Source organism: Rhinopithecus roxellana, chromosome 2 (assembly GCF_007565055.1).
Source record: "Rhinopithecus roxellana isolate Shanxi Qingling chromosome 2, ASM756505v1, whole genome shotgun sequence".
Taxonomy (NCBI): domain Eukaryota; kingdom Metazoa; phylum Chordata; class Mammalia; order Primates; family Cercopithecidae; genus Rhinopithecus; species Rhinopithecus roxellana.
Window position 1 is genome coordinate 26008995 of NC_044550.1, and position 23499 is coordinate 26032493.

At 37.6% G+C, this 23499-nt stretch overlaps 1 protein-coding gene across 18 annotated transcripts in view; it reads right to left on the bottom strand.

Moving 5' to 3' along the window:
• The window catches only part of CAMK2D (calcium/calmodulin dependent protein kinase II delta), a 324627-nt gene that overhangs the window by 137588 nt on the left and 163540 nt on the right, over positions 1–23499 (bottom strand). For all 18 annotated transcript variants that reach the window (XM_030915366.1, XM_030915383.1, XM_030915340.1 and 15 more), the window contains exon 4: positions 22216–22270. In XM_030915366.1, coding sequence (XP_030771226.1) covers positions 22216–22270 — 55 coding nt within the window. The remainder of the gene's footprint in view (positions 1–22215; positions 22271–23499) is intronic.

Here is a 23499-nt window from a genome sequence, read left to right on the forward strand (position 1 = left end):
GAAAATGCCCCATTTGGGTCAACATTTCTGGAAAGGGTTGAATAGTTTTCAGATTCCAAAATAAGAGATTAAAAAAATCAAACAAAAGAGTCTTTCTTTCCAGGGACTCCAATGAAGAATGCAACCACTGAAAAAACATATTAAGCCATGTATATACATTGCATGTTTCAGCCTCAGCACCTTGTGGGTTTGAGAAAGAAAATGACAGGAATGATTTCAATTGCTTAAATAATTATAGCCATTAGTATCAGGCTCCCCAGGTAATTGAATCTCCTACTTTACTTGTGGGCTAAAACTAAGTAGCCAAATGTTTCTAAGAAAAAGACAAGGTAAATGGTACATACTGATACTTCAAATCATTAAGCATCATAACAAAAAACAAAAATCAGCATTTCAATTTAAGTACATCATAAATACCATGTGAGACAACATTACCTCTAGACCATTCAGGCACAACTGTTTTCATTTCTTAAAACGTATCATGATGTCCCATTTTGCTCACAAGTAGAAATTTGGCTAAACCAAATCTCTAATTTTAGTACTGACCAAAAATCAATTTCTATGATTCTGAGCATACTAATTAACTATTACTTAGGCAATAGTTGGCACTGAGGCACCATTATGTAACCAAAGTAGCAAGTAGATGAAAGAAAACCTATAACATTCACTTACAACTCTCTAAACCCTTTGCAAAACAATACTGTATTCTTCCCAGAAATTTTTTCATGTGCTCTTCTGCAAAAGTATTTATTGAACATCTGCTATGACATCTAGGCACTGGGGATAATAGTGATAAAAAGAGAAAAAAGTCCCTGCATTAATGGAGCTTACATTATAGTTGGTAATATAGAAAATTAACCAGATAAATTAATTCATGGTAATTTAATAGTGATAATTGTCAAAAAAGAAAAAAAAAAAAAAAAACAAGGGAGGAATTAAGAAAAGTTGGTGGAGAAAGCAGATCAACTTTTAGATTGGGTGGGCAGGGAAGGCCTCTGTGAGCCACGTCTGAGAGGAGAGCTGGGGAGACCATGCAGATTTCTGGGAGAGGAACACTCAGAGCCAAGGAAAGAGGAAGTGTAAATACCTTGAGCTGCAATATGCCTAGCATGTCCCAGGCTGTGAGGCAGGCAGTGTGGCTGGGACTGAGTGGGTCAGAAGGAGAGTAGTAGGCAACGTGGTAATGGAGTGTTTTGAGCAGAGGAGTGGCATGCTCTTGGAATTTGATAGGATCTCTCTGGCTACTATGTTGAGAGTAGACTACATGAAGGTGAGGGTAGAAAGAGGAAAACTAGTTAGGACACTTTTTTTTTTTTTTTTTTTTTTTTTTGAGACGGAGTCTCGCTCTATCTCCCAGGCTGGAGTGCAGTGGCCGGATCTCAGCTCACTGCAAGCTCCGCCTCCCGGGTTTATGCCATTCTCCTGCTTCGGCCTCCCGAGTAGCTGGGACTACAGGCGCCCGCCACCTCGCCCGGCTAGTTTTTTGTATTTTTTAGTAGAGACGGGGTTTCACCGTGTTAGCCAGGATGGTCTCGATCTCCTGACCTCGTGATCCGCCCGTCTCGGCCTCCCAAAGTGCTGGGATTACAGGCTTGAGCCACCGCGCCCGGCCATAGTTAGGACACTTTTACAGTGATCCAGGCAAGCGATGACAATGGTTTTGGCCAAGGGGGTGCTGTGGAGATTCAAGATACATTCAAGTTCTGACAGATTCCAGTTCTGAATATATTAGATTCAAGAAGTACAAATGTCTTGAAGTTGGGATATGCCTAGCATGCACCAGGCTATAAGAAAGGCAGTATGGATGGAGCTGCAGTTTCTGAATGTATTTTGAATCTAATAGGAGTTGCTGATGAGTCAAACATGGTAAGTAAGAGAAGTGCACAATGAGTCAGTAATTACTCTAAGGTTTTTGGACTGTGTGCCTGAAAAGATGGAGTTGCCACTAAGAGGAGCAAGTTTGACCTTAGAGGGACAAGGAGAACTGTTTTAGATATCTTAAATTTGAGATGCCAATTAGACATGCAAGTAGAGATAGTGAGTAGGCAACAGAATGTGCAAGTCTGGAGTTTGGGTAGAGGTCTCAGTAGCAGTTTAAATTTGGATATCATTAGCTTATAGATGGAATAATTTAAAGCCATGATACTGGATGAGATGCTTAAGAAGCAAATATAAGTGGAAAATGCATAACGCCCAAGGACTAAGCCCTTGTACTCCAACATTTAAATGTCTGGGAGATGAGGAAGAACCCGCAAAGAAGATATAAAAGGGTGGAAGGAAATTACCTCTATGGTATGGCCAAGCTACCTCTATGATATTTTGAACATATGTATGTTATTAAGGTTAAATGAATATTCAAAAGACTTAAAATATCTTGAAGAGAGGCACAAAATCCACTCATTTTGGGCTTCAGGGACCAGCACTGTACCAACTACATAAAAAACAGCAAATGTATTTGTTGAATGAGTAAGTGAATGGATAAATGAATGTAGAATCTTAAACATTCACTTTGGCTCAACAAATATTTATTGAGCATTTTCTAGTTCCAGGAACTGAGCAAGACACTGAGAAAACAAATATAGATAGAGACCTATCTGATAGGGAAGACAGACAGGTTAACTTGATAGTACATTGGTTTGATTTCTTGCTAAGAGAAACATCAGGCAATTAAATGGAAATATATCAAGCATAAATGAAAAAAGTATGTTATTTAGGTGAATGACAGAACTCCTTTAAAAAAAAAATTCTAAAATCTGACTCCCCATCCTCCATTTTAACAAGAAATATAAGAAATTACAGTGAAAGTCAATGGATAATCATGATTCAAGATAGTCAATTTCCTATGCATAAAACTTTTCATTAACACATCTACACTACACGAAAACAGTAAAGAAGAAAGATGAATGTGATCATAAATTATAATTTTCTTCCAGTTCTATGTTGAAAGTTTTTTTTGAGCCTTCCAATAAAAATTCTGATTAATTTTAGGTTACTGATTTGTAATTAAAAACTTATAAACTTCAAAAGCATTTATGAAAAATAAAATTAGTATTTCTCTTTCAAATATTCCTTAAAACAAAAGTAATGTCTTACTTAAAATAACTGGGACAGAATAACTCTGCTCAGTTAGATCTTTGCCCTCACTACCTCACAGAACTGACACACATCACACAACATGAGTGTATATTAGGTAAAATACACATATACATCAATAATGAATATATGAAATTTCAGCTGATGTATGCTCAATAATTGCTTCTACTTTTTGATTTATTTAAAATGTGAAATAATAAGTCAATATTCAACAATTACTAAGTCAATAATTCAACAGATGTTTGTTGAGTGCCTGGTATGTTTTAGTGCTGTTTACATCCTTGCTTTAGTTAGTAAAGGGAAGGAAGGTCTTCTCTCAAAATCTGCTTGTTTGTCAAGTCACATAGTTTCCTGGGACCTATTGCCATTATCTTTCCTATTTTAGAAGTTTTACTTATTTTATTCACATAGTCAAAATTCAAAAAAAAAAGGGAACGAGTACCTATTTCCGAGTCTCCTAATGTCTGTTAACACAATGTCACTGCGTTAACTGTTGTCAATGACACAGCTATCAGCTAGTCAAACCATCATGAGAGATAAAGTCTTCTTTTCTCTAATCAGATTATTGTAGTTATTTAGAAATTAAATGTTCTAAACAGACAGAAGACTTCAACAGAAGAGGTTCAGATCCCATTAATCATCATATCTGTTACTTTTACCACTTTAATTACTCTCTAAACTTTCCACTTTCATTCATTCCCACTGCACTGCTTAGTTTCAAAAACTAGCATCTCTCACTAGGGTGCCAATATTCTCCAACTTGTAGCTAGAATGATTTCTCTACATGTGTACCCCATCAGGCCACTTCCCTTAACTCTTATTTTAAAAAATCAGGATCACATTTTAATGCAAGGATAAAACTGGAAGTTGCTTTGAAAATTACTCCCAGCTGATTTCTTCAGTTCTCAGAGCCTTACTATGTTCTCCTTTCACCCTTAAATGTAATAGCTCATCCATACTAAACTCTACATTTCTACAATTTTCCACATCTCTCTTCTCTGGGCCTTTGCACATGTTGTTCTTCTTGGCATTGCAGGGAGGAGCTAGAATCTGTGACTAAGTAAATTCTACTCAGTGTAGAGTCTTCTGGGTCTTCCCATTCCTCAGCTCATTAGGCACCATTTCCTTCTGGGAGCTCACCTTGTCTTAGGGCTCACCATAGTTCATTGTTTCTTGTCTCTACTTGGTTGTAAGCTTCTTGTGGGCAGATTTGTCTTATTCGTGGGTTTAGCTCTAGTATTTAGCATGTTCTCTGTATATAATTAGTACTTAATAAGTATTCATTGAATGAATGTATTATAATAGCAAATCTATTTGCAGAGAATGTTTAAAGTACCAAAGCTGAGGGGGTTGGTGGTTGTGGTTAACTGCAAGCCAACAGCAGAACCTGACAAGTTTGGGTATCTCAAGTAGAAGTGAAAAGTAAGCAGGGATTAAGTGGGAGTTGGGCTTCCTGTCTGCAAAGTCCAGGCTGGGAGATGAAATGGATGAGTGCATGGCAGAAAATATCATCACATACTGAAGAAGCTGACTGCTAAACTTAGCCTAACATGTTTTAAATGGTAACTTTTCCAGATTCACTTTCATAGCAAAATGTCACTGACAGTCCACAAATACTGTCTCCAAAATGACAATTAATACTGAATACAGCAATTCTAGCCTTTCTCAAGGAGAACCATCTGACCCAGAAGCTGAAAAGAATTTACTTAAGAAGGTGCCAATTTAATAAGCATCCATGATTTTACATTTAATTAACTTTTTGAGAAAATTATGCTTTCAAAATCTAGTTAAACAAACGAGGTAGTAAATCCCTTGAATGCCTCAACATCAAATTCCAATGGAGTATTTTTTTTTAAAGTTTTGGGTTGGTTTTTTTTTCTGAGTAATATCAAACTGCTTATTTTTATCAGTCTTGCCTACTCTACAATATATAAGAAACAGGTCAAGCTAATAATCTTACATATGCCTTAAAAATGTAAATTTCTAGTCTTGAGTTCTGACCTCCAGCTAATGAATTATTATGCCTTGCTTATATTTTCAAATCCAAACCATTTAGTAGTTTAAACTGTATTTTTATAAAATTTGACATTTTATTTATTTATTTAAGACAGAGTCTCTTGCTCTGTCGCCCAGGCTGGAGTGCAGTGGCATGATCTCAGCTTACTGCAGCCTCTGCTTCCCGGCTTCAAGTGACTCTCCTGTCTCAGCTTCCCGAGTAGTTGGGATTACAGGTGGATGCCACCATGCCTGGCTAATTTTTGTATTTTTAATAGAGATTGGGTTTTGTCGTCTTGGCCAGGCTGGTCTCCAACTCCTGGCATCAAGTGATCGGCCTACCTTGGCCTCCCAAAGTGCTGGGATTACAGGTGTGAGCCACTGTGCCCAGACTAAATTTAACATTTTAAATAAAGCACTGTGAGGACTTTTGGTTTCTGGTATGGTGTGTAAGCAGCTTAGAAATCCATCACTCTGTAATTAGAATAAGTAAATCACTGAACAAACCGACAAATTAACATTCTTCTTAGATCTTCCATAGAAGCACAGTTATAGTACAAACTGCTGCCCCTAAAATTAGAGTAAGACAGGATAGCATAGTGTTACAATTTATCAGAGCAGAAAACCATGAGCAGAAACCTCCTCAGAACCATCATGAGGTAAGAAAACATATACTTTAACTGATGAATTGCTGAAGGCTCAGTGTGAACAAGCCTGAAAGATAAAAACTTTAAGGGGACCCAATCTTAAGAGGATATCCACACTTTTGTGAGTTTTACTTCCAAGAGCTGTATCAGAGCCTCACAGTGAATACCAAAGGAAAAATCTCTTTCTGCTTCTGGCAGAAGGAGGAGAAAAGAAACAACTTTGAAATATGGCAGAGAGTGCTGTTTGTCTTAACAAGGTCTGCCCTCGGAAAAACTAGTTTAGTAGAGCCCAACCTGCTGGGGTTTTATTTGAGTCTAACAAACCTAGGGAAATAGAAATCCCCAACTTTTCTGTACTCTTGAGCACCAATGTAGATCACAGTCTAAAGGTACAGGCTCATGAAAATGTGTCTGGAATTGGTGGGTTCTTGGTCTTGCTGACTTCAAGAATGTAGTCACAGACCCTTACGGTGAGTGTTACAGTTCTTAAAGATGGTAGTCTGGAGTGTGTTCCTTCAGATGTTCAGATGTGCCTGCAGTTTCTTCCTTCTGGTGGGTTCGTGGTCTCACTGACAGGAGTGAAGTTGCAGACCTTGGCAGTGAGTGGTATAGCTCTCAAAGGTGGTGAGTCTGGAGTTGTTCCTTCTTCCCAGTGGATTCATGGTCTGGCTGGCTTCAGGAGTGAAGCTGCAGACCTTCATGGTGAGTGTTACAGCTCATAAAGGCGGTGTGGACCCAAAGAGTGAGCAGCAGCAAGATTTATTGTAAAGAGCGAAAGAACAAAGCTTCCACAGTATGAAAACAGATCCGACCAGGTTGCCACTGCTGGCTCCCACAGCCTGTTTTTATTCCCTTATTGGACCCCACCCACATCCTGCTGATTGGTCCATTTTACAGAGAGCTGATTGGTCCGTTTTCACAGAGTGCTGAGTGCTGATTGTTGCGTTTACAATCCCTGAGCTAGACACAGAGTGCTGATTGGTGCCTTTACAATCCCTGAGCTAGACATAAACGTTCTCCAAGTTCCCCACTAGGTTAGCTAGATACAGAGTACTAATTGGTGTATTTACAAACCCTGAACTAGACACAGAGTGCTCATTGGTGCGTTTATGATCCCTTAGATAGACATAAAGGTTCTCCAATCCCCACTAGAACAGGAGCCCTGCTGGTTTCACCTAGTGGGTCCCGCACCTGGGTGCAGGCAGAGCTGCCTGCCATTCCTCAGCTCTTGGGCGGTTGATGGGACCCAGTGCCGCAGAGCAGGGAGCAGCGCTGGGCTAGTCAGGAAGGCTCGGCCGGCGAAAGCCCACCACGGCGGGGGTGGGGGTTGGGACATGGCGGGCTGCAGGTCCCGAGCCCTGCCCCGTGGGGAGGCAGCTGAGGCTCCGCGAGAACCGCTGGCGGGCCGGCACTGCTGGGGGACCCGGCACACCTAGGCAGCTGCTGGCCTGGCTGCTAAGCCCCTTACTGCCCTAGGCCAGCGGCACCAGCCAGCCGCTCAGGAGTGCGTGGCCTGTCGAGCCCGCGCCCGCCGGAACTGGAGCTGGACTGTGGGCGCCGCGCGCAGCCCCGGTTCCCGCCCGCGCCTCCCCGCAAGCAGAGGGAACAGGCTCCGGCTTTGGCCAGCTCAGAGAGGGGCTCCCGGGTGAAGTGGCGCGCTGAAGGGCTCCTCAAGCGCCACCAGAGTGGATGCCGAGGCCGAGGAGAGTGAGGGCTGCTAGCACGTGGTCAGCTCTCAAAAAGACTGAGATCTTAATATAGGACTATGGAATGCTTCCTCTTTCCCCATAACTTACTGCTATGTTATAGAAGGCTTATTTACCAGAGTTGTGCTTTTTTTAAATTCCTAACCTAGTGTATTAGTCATTCTTGCATTGCCATAAAGAAAAACCTGAGACTGGGTAATTTATAAGAAGCTTAATTGGCTCTTCTTCAGGTTGCATAGGAAGTATGGCAGCATTTGCTTCTGGGGAGACCTCAGGGAGCTTTTACTCATGGCAGAGAGCAAAGCAGAAACAGGCACTTCACATGGTGAAAGCAGGAGCAAGAGAGAGGAGGAAGGCCACACACATTTAAGTGACCAGATCTCATGAGAACTCACTCCCTATCATGAGGACAGTACCAAGAAGATGGTGCTAAACCATTCATGAGAAATCCAATCCCATGATCTAATCACCTCCCACCAGGCCCCACCTCCAACACTGGGAATTACTATTCAACATGAGATCTGCTGGGGACACAGATCCAAACCATATCACCTAGTATATCATGCCCACCTTTCAATAAATTACAAGGCATACTAAAGGGCAAAAACACAGTTTGAAGAGACTAAAAAAGTATCAGAACCAGAGTCAGATATGACAAATATGTGGGAATGATCAGACCAGATATTTTTTAAAACTGTGAATCATATATTAAGGGCTTTAATGGAAAAAGTAGACACCATGCAAGAACAGGTGGATGATGTAAACAGAGAGATGAATATTCCAAGAAAGAATCCAACAGAAATGCTAGCTTGACCATCAAAAACACTATAACAGAAAAATGGAGAATGTCTTTGATAGGCTCATTAGTAGACTAGACAGGGCTGAGGAAAGAATCTGCAAGCCTGAGGATATGACAATAGAAAAAACTTCTAATACTGAAGAGCAAAGAAAAAGACCGATAGAAAGCAAAGAATATCCAAGACAACTTAGATTGTGGGACAATGACAAAAGGTGTAAATATGTGTAATTTGTGTAATGGGAATAGTGGAAGGAGAAGAAAGAAATAGTAACAACATTTAAAGCAATAATGACTGATAACTTCCTGAAAAATTATTATGAGACAGCAATAACAGTTTGACAGTTTCCTCAGATCCAGGAAATTCAGAGAACACAAAGTATGATAAATACTAAAAAACAATCCCTAGGCATACCACATTCAAACATAAAAAAAAAAAAAAAAAAAAAAAAACCACAAAGAAAAAGTAATTCTTATCTTTGTAAAGATAAGAATATACATCTGACAGAACACCGCATGTTCTCACTCATAGGTGGGAACTGAACAATGAGATCACTTGGACTCGGGAAGGGGAACATCACACACTGGGGCCTATCATGGGGAGGGGGGAGGGGGGAGGGATTGCATTGGGGAGTTATACATGATATAAATGATGAATTGATGGGTGCTGACGAGTTGATGGGTGCAGCACACCAACATGGCACAAATATACATATGTAACAAACCTGCACGTTATGCACATGTACCCTAGAACTTAAAGTATAATAATAATAAAAAAAAAGAATATACATCTGAATTCTCAGGAACTAGGCAAGGAAGAAGAGTGTGGAATGAAACAGTGTTAAGAAGAAAACAAAACCAAAAAACCCTAGAATTCTATATTCTGTGAGATTATCCTTCAAATGTGAGAAAATTAATACTTTCTCAGACAAACAAAAAGAATTTGTAGACTTGCCTTGCAAGAAATGTTAAAAGTTCTTCAGGAAAAGGAAAATTACAAAGATCGGAAACTCAGATCTACAGACAGAAACAGCATCAAAGAAGGAATAAGTGAAGATAATAAAAACTATTTTTGTTATTCTAAATTGATCTAATAGGTAACAGTTTGTCCAAAGTAATAATAACTATTCAATTATGTATGCTTGTGTGTGTGTGTGTATTTATGTATAAGTGAAATAAACAATAGCAGTGATACAAGGGACAGGAGCAAAGAGTAATTTTGTTATTATAGGATATTGATACTACCCATGAAGTAGTATAGGAGATATTGTGGGTTCGGTTCCACACCACCACAATAAAGCAAATATTACAAGAAAATGAGTCACAGTTTTATTTTACAGTGCATATAAAGTTATGTTTGCACTATACCATGGTCTATTAAATGTGCAATAGCATCATCTCTAAAAACAATGTGACATACCATAATTTAAAAATACTTTACTGCTAAATACACTAATGATCATCTAAGACTTTAGTCAGTTGTAACCTTTTTGCTGGTGGAGGTTCTTGCCTCAATGTTGATGGTGCTGACTGATGGGGGTAGTGGCTGCTGAAGGCTAGCATGTCGGTTGTAGGTTCTTAAAATATGGCAACAATTAAGTTTGCTGCATACTGATTGACTTTTTTTCAGGAAGTTTCTCTGTAGCATGTGATGCTGTTTGATAGCATTTTTTTCCCATAGAAGAACTTCTTTCAAAACTGGAGTCAATCCTCTCAAACCCTGCTGCTGTGTTATCAGTTAACTTTATGTAATATTCTAAGTCCTTTGTTGTCATTCAACAACGTTCAGAATATTTTCACTAGGAGTAGATTCCATCTCAAGATATCACTTTATTTGCTTATTCATAAGAAGCAACTCTTCATCCATGGAAGTTTTATGCTGAGATTACATCAATGCAGTCACATCTGCAGGTTCTGCTTCCAGTTCTAGTCTTCATGCTATTTTCACATCTGCAGTTATATCCTCCACTGGAGGTCTCAAATATCTCAAAATCATCCATGAGAGATGGAATCAATTTCTTCCAAACTCCTGCTAATGTTATTTTTTTTTACCTCCTCTCATGAATAAGTAATGTTCTTAAATGGCTTCTAGAATGGTAAATCCTTTCCAGAAGGTGGTCAATTTACTTTGCTCAGATCAATCAGAGGAATGACTATCTAAGGCAGCTATCGCCTTACAAAATGTATTAATTAAATAATAATACTTGAAAGACAATATGACTCATTGACCCAGAGGCTGCAGAATGGATGTTGTGTTAGTAGGCATGAAAACAACAATTATATCTTTGTACATCTCTGTCAGAGCTCTTGAGCAACTAGGTCAATTGTCGATGTGCAGTAATATTGGAAAGAAATCATTTTTCTCCCCCGCAGGCAGTAGATCTCAATGCTAGGCTTAAAATATTCAGTAAACCATGATGTAAACAGATGTGCTGTCATCTAGACTTTGTTGTTACATTTATTGAGTACAGGCAGAGTAGATTTAGCATCTACCTTAAGGGTCCCAGAATTTTTGGAAGGTAAATGAGCATTCACGTCTTCTTAAAGTCATCATATGCATTAATCCCTCATGAGAAAGTTAACCTGTTCTTTAAAGCTGTCCTTTAAAACTTCTGGTCTCAAGCTATGAAAGTTCTAGATGGCATCTTCTTCTAATAGAAGACTGTTTCATCTACATTGAAAATCTGTTGTTTAGTGCACAAACCTTCATCACTTATCTTAGCTAGATCTTCTAGATAAGTTACTGCGGCTTCACCATCAGCACTTGCTGCTTCACATTGCACTTTTTTGTTATGGAGAAGGCTTCTTTCCTTAAACCTCATGTAACAACCTCTGCTAGCTTTCTTCTATTCTTCTGCAGCTTCCTCACCTCTCTCAGCCTTCGAAGAATTGAAGAAAGCTAGGGTCTTGTTCTGGATCAGGCTTTGGCTTAAGGAAATGTTATAACTGGTTTGATCATCTATCTGGACCAATAAAGCTTTCTCCATATTAGCAATAAGGCTGTTTTTCTGTCTTATCATTTGTTTGCTAAATGGAACAGCGTTCGCAATTTCCTTCAAGAACTTTTCCTTTGCATTCACAACTCAGCTAACTGGTACACAGGTCTAGCTTTCAGCATATTTCTGCTGTTGATATCCCTTCCTCACAAACCTTAATTCCTTCTAGGTTTTGATTTAAAATGAGAGATGTGTGACCCTTCCTTTCACTTGAGCACTTAGAGGCCAGTGAAAAGTTATTTATTGGTTTAATTTCAATATCTTTGTGTCTCAGGGAATAGGAAGGCCTGAGGAAGGAGAAAGAATGGGGGAATGGCCAGTCAGTGGGGGCAGTCAGAACACACACAACTGATCTACAGATTCAATGAAATCCCAATCAAAATCTCAGCAAGTTATTTTTTGATAAATACTAACCAATTTTAAACTTCATATGAAAAGAAAAAAGACCCAGAATGGCCAAGAGAAGGAAAAGAACAAAGATAGAAGACTGACACTACTCAACATCGAGACTTACCATAAAGCTACAGCAATCAAGAAACTGTGCTATTGGCAAAAGAACAGACAAAGAGATCAATGGTACAGAACAGATCTTTGAGTATAGAAATACACTCACACAAGTATAATCAACTGATCTTTGATAAAAGAGCAAAGGCAATACACTGGGGGAAAAAAAAAACATCATTCTTTAAAAAATGGTGCTGAAACAACTGAATACTCACATTAAAAAAAATGAATCCAGACACACACCTTACACTCTTCCCCAAAACTAACTCAAAATAGATCACAGACCTATGTTTTATGTAAAACACAAAACTCTAAAACTTCCCAGAAAACACAGGAGAATATTTAGATGATCTTGGGTATGCTGATGACTTTTTAGATATAAGACAAAACACATAATCCATGAAAGAAACAAATTGATAAGCTAAACTTCATTAAACTTAAACATTTCCACTCTGCAAATGACACTGTTGAGAGAATAAGCCACAGTCTTAAAGAAAATATTTCCAAAACACATATCTGATAAAGCTTTTGTTAACCAAAATATACAAATAACTCTTGTTTGTTTGTTTGTTTTGAGATGGAGTGCCACTCTGTCACCCAGGCTGGAGTATAGTGGTGTGATCTCGGCTCACTGCAACCTCTGCCTCCTAGGTTCAAGCCTCTCGAGTAGGTGGGATTACAAGCATGCACCACCATGACTGGGTAATTTTTATATTTTTAGTAGAGATGGGGTTTCACCATGTTGGCCAGGCTGGTCTCAAAACTCTTGACTCAAGTGATCTGACCGCTTCAGCCTCTTGAAGTGCTGGGAATATACAAATAATTCTCAAAGCTTAACACAAAAATGAACTATCAAATAAAAAATGGATAAAAACCTGAAGAGATACCTCACCATAGAAGATACGCAGATGGTAAGTGAGCATATGAGAAGACGTTAATCATTGTATGTCATTAGGAAATTTCAAATTATAACAATGGAATATCACTACACACCTATTAAAATGGCCAATATCAAGAGCACTGATAACAGCAAATGCTGGTGAGAATTCTTACAAAGGTAAAGCTATGGAGACAGTATGGAGCAACAGGAACTCTCATTCATTGATGGTGTGAATGCAAAATAGTATAGCCACTTAAGAATACTGGCAGTGTTTTAGAAAACTAAATATACACTTACAACATGATTCATCAGCAGCACATTTAGGTATTTACCCAAAGGATTTGAAAACTTATGTCCATGCAAAAACCCACACATGGATGTTTATAGCAGCTTTATTCATAATTGGCAAAATTTGAAAACAGCCAAGATGTCCTTCACTGGGTGAGTCAATAAACTCTGGTATGTCCAGACAATGAAATATTATTCCACGATAAAAGGAAATAAGCTATAAGGACATAAAAATAAATAGAAGAAACATAAATGTGTACAGTTGATTCTTGAACAACATGAGGGTTGGAGTACCAACTCCCCAACAGTTGAAAACCCTTGCATAACTTTTGATTCCCCACAAATTTAACTACTAATAGCCTACTGTTGACTGGAAGCCTGAAGGATAACAGAGTTGATAAACACATATTTTGTATGTTACACATATTATATACTGTATTCTTAAAATAAAGTAAGTTGAAGAAAAGAAAATGTTACTAAGAAAATCATAAGGAAGAGATAATACATTGACACTCATTAAGTGAAAGTGGATCATCATAAAGGTCTTCATCTTCATTATCTTCACATTGAGAAAACTGAAGAGGAGGAGGAGGAAGAGGAGAAGTTGGTCTTGCTATCTCAGGAGTGGCAAAGATGGAAGAAAATCCATGTATAAGTGGACCTGTGCAGTTCAAACCCATGTTGTTTCAGGGCTGATTTTATTACTAAGTGAAAGAAATCAATCTAAAAAGTTATATACTGTGTGATTCCAGCTATATGACATTCTGGAAAAGGTAAAGCTATGGAGACTGTAAAAGTTTAGTGGTTGCCAGAAGTCAGGAGGTAAGGAGGACAGAACAGGCAGAGGACAGAAGATTTTTAGGGTAATGCAACTATTCTGCATGATCATACAATTGTGGTTACAGAACACTATACATTTTAAAAAACCCATACAATGTAAAACACCAAGAGTGAACCCTAGCTTAAATTATGGACTCTAGGTGATAATCATTTACCAAAGTAGGTTTATACAGTAGTACAATGTACTACTATAATTAATGTACTACTGTTGTGTGGGGATTTTGATAGTAAAGGAGGTTGTGCACTTGTAGAGATAAGGGTATATGGGAACTTTCTGTATTTCCACTCATTTTTGCTGTAAACTTAAAATTGGTCTAAAATATAAAGCTTATTAAAAGTTTAAAAAGAATTGTCAAAGTCAAAAAGTCCTATATTCCACAATATTTTCTCTAACTTCATGAAGATGAATTATAATAAATGTGAGAGGTGATATAACACCAAAAAAATCCAGATTTATATTAAAAAGGGCAATAATAATCATAATTACCATTATTATTTTAAATGGAGACAGGGTCTTGCTCTGTCAACTAGGATGCAGTGGCATAATCTTGTCTCACTGTAGCCTTGATGAACTGGGCTCAAGTGATTCTCTTACCTCAACCTCTCAAGTAGCTGGGACTACAGGTGCATGCCACCACACCAGCTACTTTGTAAAAATGTTTTTGTAGAGATGAGAACTCACTATGTTACCCAGGCTGATCTTTAAGTCCTAGGCTTAAGCAATCCTCCTGCCCTGGCCTCCTGAAGTGTTGGGGTTACAAGCATAAGCCACAGAATTAAAGTGATGGTACAGACATATTAAGAAGAAATCCTTATTCTCATCAAAGAATAAAAATTACTAAGATGAACAAATAAAATAGAAATAGGCCCTCTTGAATTTATGACAATTATCCCTGACAAAAATTCTGATATCAAATAGTATTTATCACAAAGAACCTACCTCCTTCTGTAGGTTGTAACTAAACAGTCTTCAGCAGACAAGTTTATATCTTATCCCACAAAAACGGAAAGTTTTCACCAACATAAAGGAAACATGATGCGTGAGTAGAAGGATTTAGTTTGCCACTGTGGAGCACCATAATAGAGAGAAGTTAATCGTGTATTTTGCCTTCCACTCAGAATAGAATCAAAAGTATATGACAAAGCATCCCTTTCTATTAAAAGGATAGAATGTCATAAGCATTTAAAGTGTTCTTCCTTAAAAAATATAATAAAATCATTAATTGTTTTATTAATTTTTCAATAAAAGAAACACTATTTGGATGTATCTTTTCATGAGAAAAAAAAACACTAAAATTGTTTAGTATAACTACTGGGAAACCAGTATTTTTACCACATGAGAAATACTAAAATTCTAGATTCATTGGTTTTCACTGTAATGAACATTAAATTTCATTTTAAAATAGCCCAGATGTTTTGATTCAAACAAAATTCCATTTTCCAAAAACAAACAAGAAATAAGTATATTTATAGCATCAGGGTGTGCTATTTAAAATATCATGTATTTTATGTAGATTAACTGTTTCTTCTTCTTCTTTTTTTTTTCATTTTTAAAGTCAGGTTCTTGCTCTGTCACCTAGAGTGCAGTGGCACGATCACAGCTCGCTACAGCCTTGAACTTCTGGGCTCAAGTGATTTTCCGCCTCAGCCACCCTAGTAGCTAGGACTTCATGCATCTGCTCTCACCACAGACTGATTTTTAAAATTTTTTTGTAGACCAAGAGTCTTGCTATGTTGCCCAGGCTGGTCTTAAACTCCTGAGCTCAAGCGATCTCCTGCCTCAGCCTCCCAAAGCACTTGTGATTACAGGTGTGGGCCACTGTGCCTAGCCTGCTTCTTAAATACAAATTATGATCTTGAAACAAAATTCATAGACTCAGCTATGTTCTATATAGTATTTTCAAAGGGATTACAATATTTTAGTTCTTTTTTTTATTCCTCCCAACACCTTACTTCAGTGACTTCTAACTGAGTTAAGCTATCTCTAAACTAAGTCCATCTTTGTTTGAAGCTGTCTACACAGAACAGTATCATGGCAAACGTTGTACTATACCGTAATTATTGAATTTTTTTTTTTTTTTTTTGGTCTCTTGAACAAGTATTCACTCAACAAACACATAATACTGACTTTCTCTGACATAGAGTTCCTGAAATATATTAATGAAGGGTAATAAAATATGTCACTCCAAAGTATGCCACTTGTAAAAATTATTTTTTGATGAAGGCAATTGTGAAGAAGCAGATACAGATAAAGCTCTTTGCTTTCCCTCTATTTACCTAAAAGCAGGACATACATTTATAGAGTTTTCTTTCCTGCCCTGTCTCCAGGAAGAGTAGAAGTTAGTGACAACCTAGAGCCTGAGCCTGGAGACTGCACCAGAGGAATCCGCATAAGAAATTTTACTACAACTAGCCATTATCTGTCATTAATGATCCTCATCTATTTACCTTCACACAATTTGCTGTTCCTATAGACTCAAAGTCCTTTTCCTTTGTTTTGTCTCTTATCTAAGAATTTATGGTTCCTTTAAGATGATATATAAGCCGAAGTTCTAACGACCCCTTTGAGTTACTCATCTCTGAGTGCTTCCATGTGAACATATAATACACAGGTTAATAAACTTCTGGGTTTTTCTTTTTCTTAATTTGTCTCCTGTCAGTCTAATTTGGGGGTCCCAGCCAATGAACCTAGAACGGGTAGAGAGAAAACAATTTTTCAATGCCAATACATATGCTCAAGTGACTGCCCATGTTAAAGCCTTATTTACCATCAGCCCTAGAAATGAACTTGATCTGTGATCTGCCTTATCTGCTTAAGGCCCGAAGGCCGAAGTCTCTGCCTGAAGGCCTCTCCCTTGGGGACTACAATCTAGCTCCATTTCTCTTATCTTTCTTATCTTATCTTAGATAAATTCACATCTCTATGAACTTAGCCCTCCTTGTTCTTCAGAGCTGCTGAGGTGTTCCTAGAAACCATGCTACGCACAAATTCCGGAAAGGATTATTTGAAAAAAATCAAGGCAGTTTATTATTTGCTGTGAAGATGACTTTGCTTTCATAAAAGGCTTTCCTGAACTCATTCCTGAGTCTATCTGCAAAAGAGGCTACTAATGCCTTATAGTTAAAAATGGCTAGATATCTAAATAAAAATATATAAATTGAAAATAGCAAGAAGAGGCTGGGCATGGTAGCTCAGACTTGTGTCTGAGCACTTGGAGAGGCTGAGGAGGGAGGATAGCTTGAGACCAGAAGTTTGAGACCAGCCTGGGTAACATAGCAAGACCTCATCTCTATAATAAAATAAAATTTAAAAAGAAAAAAAAAAGAAGAAAATTTTTCCATAGAACTCATGTTCTCCTTTGTTTTGATTTTTAGAAAGCAAAAATCATTTCATTAGAAGAAGACTCAATGCACCTATAAAAATAGAACTTCCATTAGATTCTGAATAGCTAACATTCCACAGATAATACGTACAAGTACCACACTGCCAAAACTACCATCAAAAGGAGGAACACAAGGAATATTCCTTCTTTGGGAATTCAAGTAGTTATTTTATCTCGGAACTCATTGAGTAAGTGGCTCTAATTTTCCTGAAGAGTATTTCATTGATATCTTTAAGATACCAATGTATATTTCTGAACTATATTTAAAATGTGCATTTTTCTAAAGCTGCTTACTTTTCCTTTTCATAGATTATTGCTGCAATGATCATATAATTTTGAGAAATTAGATGCTTATATCTGTTATGCTTTCTTTTCAGTCATTGAAAATGTATAGTTTTAACCATTGTTTTTCAATTTTTCTAATGCTGGATGCTTCACTGGATTGTGTTTAACTAGTTTATTAATCTCATTTACTGGTGGATCATTTTCAGGATAACTGCTGATAATGCTCCTCTTAAATTTTAAATACTAAAGAACAATTGCAAGAATTTGAGCCCTTCATTCTAGAAGCAGAAGTTCAGTTGCCTATTGCAGCATATTTCAAGTTCCTATGGTTTGTATGTAAACTTTCACCTTCTTCACTTTGGTTTCAGAGACATTAGTAACCCAAACAAATATCATTGCTAAAAGACATCATTCACTTTAGTTAAAAATCTTACTGTGTTTTCATGTGAACTGCTTTCTTTATGTTCTTCACCAATTATTGTGCCGAATTTCTAAAAAATGATACAAGAAAAAATAAACTATGTGATTCTCATCATGCCCTTAATTTAATAAGGAATACAGAAGCTATAAATTTTAAAATGTAGATATAAATAACTTGATGACTGTGGAAAACTGGCATAGAAGGTTTTGACCTAACACGGAAGTGCTTCTTGCAGCAGAAGGAGATCAAAATATATCACCCCCAAATATGCCACTTTGGCATAAGGATTATTTTGAGCTAAAGCTAAGTGAGAATCAACAGATATAGAGAGAATTATCTGCCCTTCCACCTAAAAGCAGGGTATAAATTTCCCTTTAAGGAAGATGCTGTCTTTCCCCAACACCAGTGAGATAATTGACTCACCATAGAAGACAGGGAGTCGACAGCAGATGAGTTTGCCGAAACAGATCTTACTAAAATAGCCCTTATCTTCCATTAGTTCCTTCATATATTTACTAGTCACTTTTCCATAAGTCAATTCTCTATTATCCCTTGAAGCCCAAATTCTCTTTCCTTTGTTAAAGGGGTATAAAAGCCTGAGCCTAACTGCTTGAGCTTCACTTCTTTTCTGTGAACTCCCGTGCAGATAAATATTAATAAAAATTATATGCCTTGTCTCTTGTTAATCTCTCTCTTGTTAGTTTAATTCTCATGCCCCAGGCACTGAACCTAAAAGGATAGAAAAAAGTGTTTCCTCCCTGACCGAGTTGTGATCAAACTCACTTCAGAATATTATTACTTAAGTAATGAGAACTAACAAGTGTTTTTTATTCCAACATCCATCACAGCATGAAGGACATATCTCAGTTTACAATACCATACCTTGATCTGCAAAGCAAAGGAGATCTGACAAATTAAATCTATTGAGAAATAACAACAGGTCTGATGCTTTAAAAAATATATGGTAGGTGTATTTCTCCCACTAAATATAGAAAAAAAAAAATCCTGTGTTCCAATAACCTCACCCAGTAGTAAGGAAACACCACCCAGGCATGTCAGTGGAGGCTTTGGGGGGAACCTGGACTACAGCCCCCACCAGTCAGTAATAAGATGACACCTGCTTATTCTGGTAAGAGAAGGCCTGCTGAAGAGAATAGTTAATGAAATCCAAAGTCTTATAAAATAATACCCCAAATGTTCAGGATATAATCCAAAAATCACTCATCGTATCAAGAACCAATAAAATCTCGATTTGAATGAGAAGATAATCAACAGGCAGCAACACCAAGATAACAATGCTGTCAGAATTATCTGATATGGATTTTTAATCAGCCATAATAAAAAAAAAATGCTTCAGAGAGCACTTATGAACACACTTGAAACAAACAAACAAAAGGGAATCTTGGCAAAGAAATAGAGACTATAAAGAAGAAAACTGCAGAAATGAAAAATATAACTGACATAAAAAACTCAATGGATGGTATGGGCACAGTGGCTCATGCCTGTAATCCCGGCACTTTGGGAGGCAGCACTTTGGGAGCCAGCCTGACCAACATGGTGAAACCCCGTCTCTACTAAAAATACAAAAAAATTAGCCGGGCGTGGCGGCGGGCGCCTGTAACCCCAGCTACTCAGAAGGCTGAGGCAGGAGAATCGCTTGAACCTGGGAGGCGGAGCTTGCAGTGTGCGGAGGCGAGCCACTGCACTCCAGCCTGGGCGACACAGTGAGACTCTGTCTCAGAAAAGAAACAACAACAACAACAACAACAAAAACCAGAGGAAAGAATTAGACAATCAGACTTGAAGACAGAACAATAATAAATTATCCAAACTAAACAACAGAAAGACAATAGACTAGGGGAAAACTACAACAAAAAGCCTCAGGGACCTCTTAGACACTAACAAAAGATCCAACATTCAGTCATCAGAGTTCCAAAAGGAAGGGAGAAAGAAGGTGGGGCTAAAAAGGTATTCAAAGAAACAATGTCCAAAAGTTTCCTAAATTTGCCAAACAAAAACGTAAACATTTAGGAGGCTAAGTGAACCCCAAATAAGTAAACTCCAAGAAATCCAAGCCAAGCAAGATACATCATAGACAAACCTAAAAATCAAAGACAACAGCAAAAAAGAAACAAAAACCAAAAAACCTTAAAGCAGTCAGAGAGAAATAATACCTTATCTTTAGGGGAAAAACAATTAGAATGACAAAGATGTCTCATCAAAAACCAAGGAATCCAGAACGAAGTGGCACAACACTGAAAGAACTCTCCACCTGGAATTTTATATCTGGCAAAAATATCATCCAGGAATAAAGGGGAAATCAAGACAAGCTCAAAAAAGGAATACTAACAATTGGTTGCTAGCATACCTATCCTAAAAGAATGGCTAAAGAAAGCTCAAGAAAAGAAGGGGCTCAAACATTGGAAAGGAAGAAAAGATAATGGAAAAAGTAAAAACAAGAGCTGGGAAAGGACTGAAGAGGAAGGACTACTAGAACAACATAGAGCCAGGTGAAACTACGGCCACATGAGCAAGCCATGGATGAACTGGGACTGTGGAGAGGAGCCTGTGCACTAGGAATTGTGCAAAAGTAGAGCTTTAGTCTCTAAATATGGCAGATATGCTTGGCTGCCTACCTGTCGGGCCTCTGAGCCCAAGCCTGCAGGTATGCATCAAGATGGCCTGGAGCAACTGAGGAACTGCAGGAAAATAGCAGTAAAAATAGCCAGGGCCTTCCTTGACTGATGATATTCCACCATTGTGATTTGTTCCTGCCCCACCCTAACTGATCAATTGACCCTGTGACATTCCTTCTCCTGGACAATGAGTATTAGAAGCTCCCCAGGGAGCACCTTGTAACCTCTGTCCCTGCCCACAAGAGAAAAATCCCTTTTGACTATAATTTTCCACTACCCACCCAAATCCTATAAAACTGCCCCACCCCATCTCCCTTTGCTGATTCCTTTTTTGGATTCAGTCCACCTGCACCTAGGTGACTAAAAAGTGTTATTGTTCACATAAAGCCTGTTTGGTGGTCTCTTCATATGGACACGTGTGACACTACCCAATAGATAAAACTCCCATTCTTTCTTAATAACAAAATCACAATTTAGTTCTGGACTGGGTATCACATGATTCAGAGGAGGCCAGTTCCCTCACCAGATCTACAGACTAAATTATGATTTGTCAATGCCAGTTGTAATTTCATTCCCTTAACAAATACCTGGTTTAGTGTGGGCTTGAGAAGCAGTTCTAATTAAGGATTCTTGAACAGATATCTTCTGAGAGGCTCTTGAGAAAGATTTCTCCATGAATAAAAACTTACGCAATAGAATTTTGATTCCCCTTTTTCTGCCTCTAGAAGTCACTGTGAGAACTGAAAATGTGGCAGTCAACTTGAGACCATAGGGGAACTCAAACATGAAGACAAACCCACATACTACTAAAAACAGACAGATGGAAAGAACATGGTTTCTCAATGATATCACTGAAGTATTGAATTAACCAAACCTAGTATTAACCTAGCTTCAAACTCATATTATGTGAAATAATTTTTTAAATCTTTCCCAAAACTCTGTGGCATCACATTAAAATGCTAGACAGTAGTCCATTATATGAATATACTATAATTATGTAGCTATTTCTCTATAATTGGATCCTTAAGTTAGTTTCTTTCTTTTCTTTTCTCCCCCGTTATAAAGGATGATGCAATGAACATCTTTCAGTATAAAATTTTAACTGAATTTAGGGTATACTTTCCATGGACTTTGTGCCAAAGTCCAAGTCAAATGATACAAACATTTTTATTCCCTTTGATGAGCACAGTAGCACCAAATTGATTTCCAGAAAGTATGTCCTTATTAAACTCCTACCAACCATACGTGTGGCCTGTTTTACTATATCCCTGCCAAGAGTCATTATTTTCCCTTCATTCTTGCTGACGGCGCCTCACTTTAAAAGTCTTGATTAGTTTAAATCAATTTCGGTAATCCAAGTTTCTTCCTTGAGTCTTCTTTTTACATTAAGACAATAAATTATACATACTCTTAAAAATTAAATGGAAAATTTTGCTCACAGCAAACATTTTTTGTGCTACAAGATAGAACTGAGAACCACTCATAACATCACAATGGACAACACAAAGAGAAATAATTATTTCACTTAGGTTAAGGTTAATTCAAATTAAGGTTAATTTAGATTTTAAATAAAACAATGCTGAGTAGTATACTCTTTTCAAAAGAATTAGAGTTGACTGTTACTTGAAGAACATTAAAAAATATTGTAGCAGTCAGTAATTTGGACTGTACAATGAGAAAAATCATTAATTCAAAACGGTCCTCAATTAGATTGCAAAAATAATGAATACAGAGTATATACTTACAAATCAAACACCAAGTAGTGAAAGCCCTCTTCTGATATGCTATCATGAAGTCGCACTAGAAAAAAATAAGAAAATTGTGTTATACCTATTCCAATGATCAATGTTAAACCCCACTTCACATGGGCATATGTCTCCTAGCTAGAAATATTAGCATTACATTTTATTTTAGCCTTTGATATGTCCGTATCTTTTACAACATAGCTTGAGTTCAGATAGACCTAAGGTTTGGGTGCTGGTTCTGAAAATTAGTAACTATGTGATCTTAAAAAAAAAAAAAAAAAAAAAAACTGCTTAACTTGTAATGATATTAGTACCCATGCTTTATAAAATGGTTGAAATTAAATGAGATAGAAATAAATCCACAAATTTTCAGGTGAATACTAAACATATGTTAAGGATCATTATAATATATATCCATATACTTAAAGTTACGAGGTTCTGGCAATTATTTCACTTTCTTGCCATTCCCTTTGCTATCACCTTAGTCCAAGTCCTCACCAACTCATGCTTGGTCACTACAATAGACATTAAGAGGAATGATTCCAAGTCTAGGAAATGGTTTCCCTGACTGTGTTCTCCCTTTTGTCCAAGAAGTTCTAGGTGGCACTCCCTGGCCAACCTGGCAAAACACAGTTTTTGTTATGTTACTTATTTACTCAGGACACCCAAATCCATTTACCAAGTCATTAGCCCAAAATGCCCAGCTTGAACTTTTGCTAAAATAATCTACTAGTTTCTCAAATTAATACCACTTTAAAATCTTCAATGAGCTAGACTTTAACTGATAACTCTAAACTAAATCATACATGTAGAATTACATACCGCTGTGTCTGCTATTGATTTGTTCATTAGCCCCACACCTTATCCCAGTTGTCGCTCGTCGATAGTAAATTCTTTTTTTTTTTTTTTTACTTTTATTTTAGCTTCAGGTGTACATGTGCAGGTCTGCCACATAGGTAAACTCATGTCACGGCGGGTTGACATACAGATTATTTTATCACCCAGGTACCAAGCCTCGTATCCAATAGTTATTCTTTCTGCTCCTCTTCCTCCTCCCACCTTGCAAGCACTGGTAGCCCCAGTGAATTCTTCCTATGTATCCAAATCACTTGAAGTGGTGACTTGATCTTCACTGGGAGCAAAAGAAGTCAGGGAAAGCAACAAAGTTTTAGGACACAACTGCTTTTACAAAAGTCACCACAAAATAATACACTACAACCTGTTATGTTTCCCATGCACTGATGACTACCACATGGAAAATGCAAATTTATAAGAACATTTAGG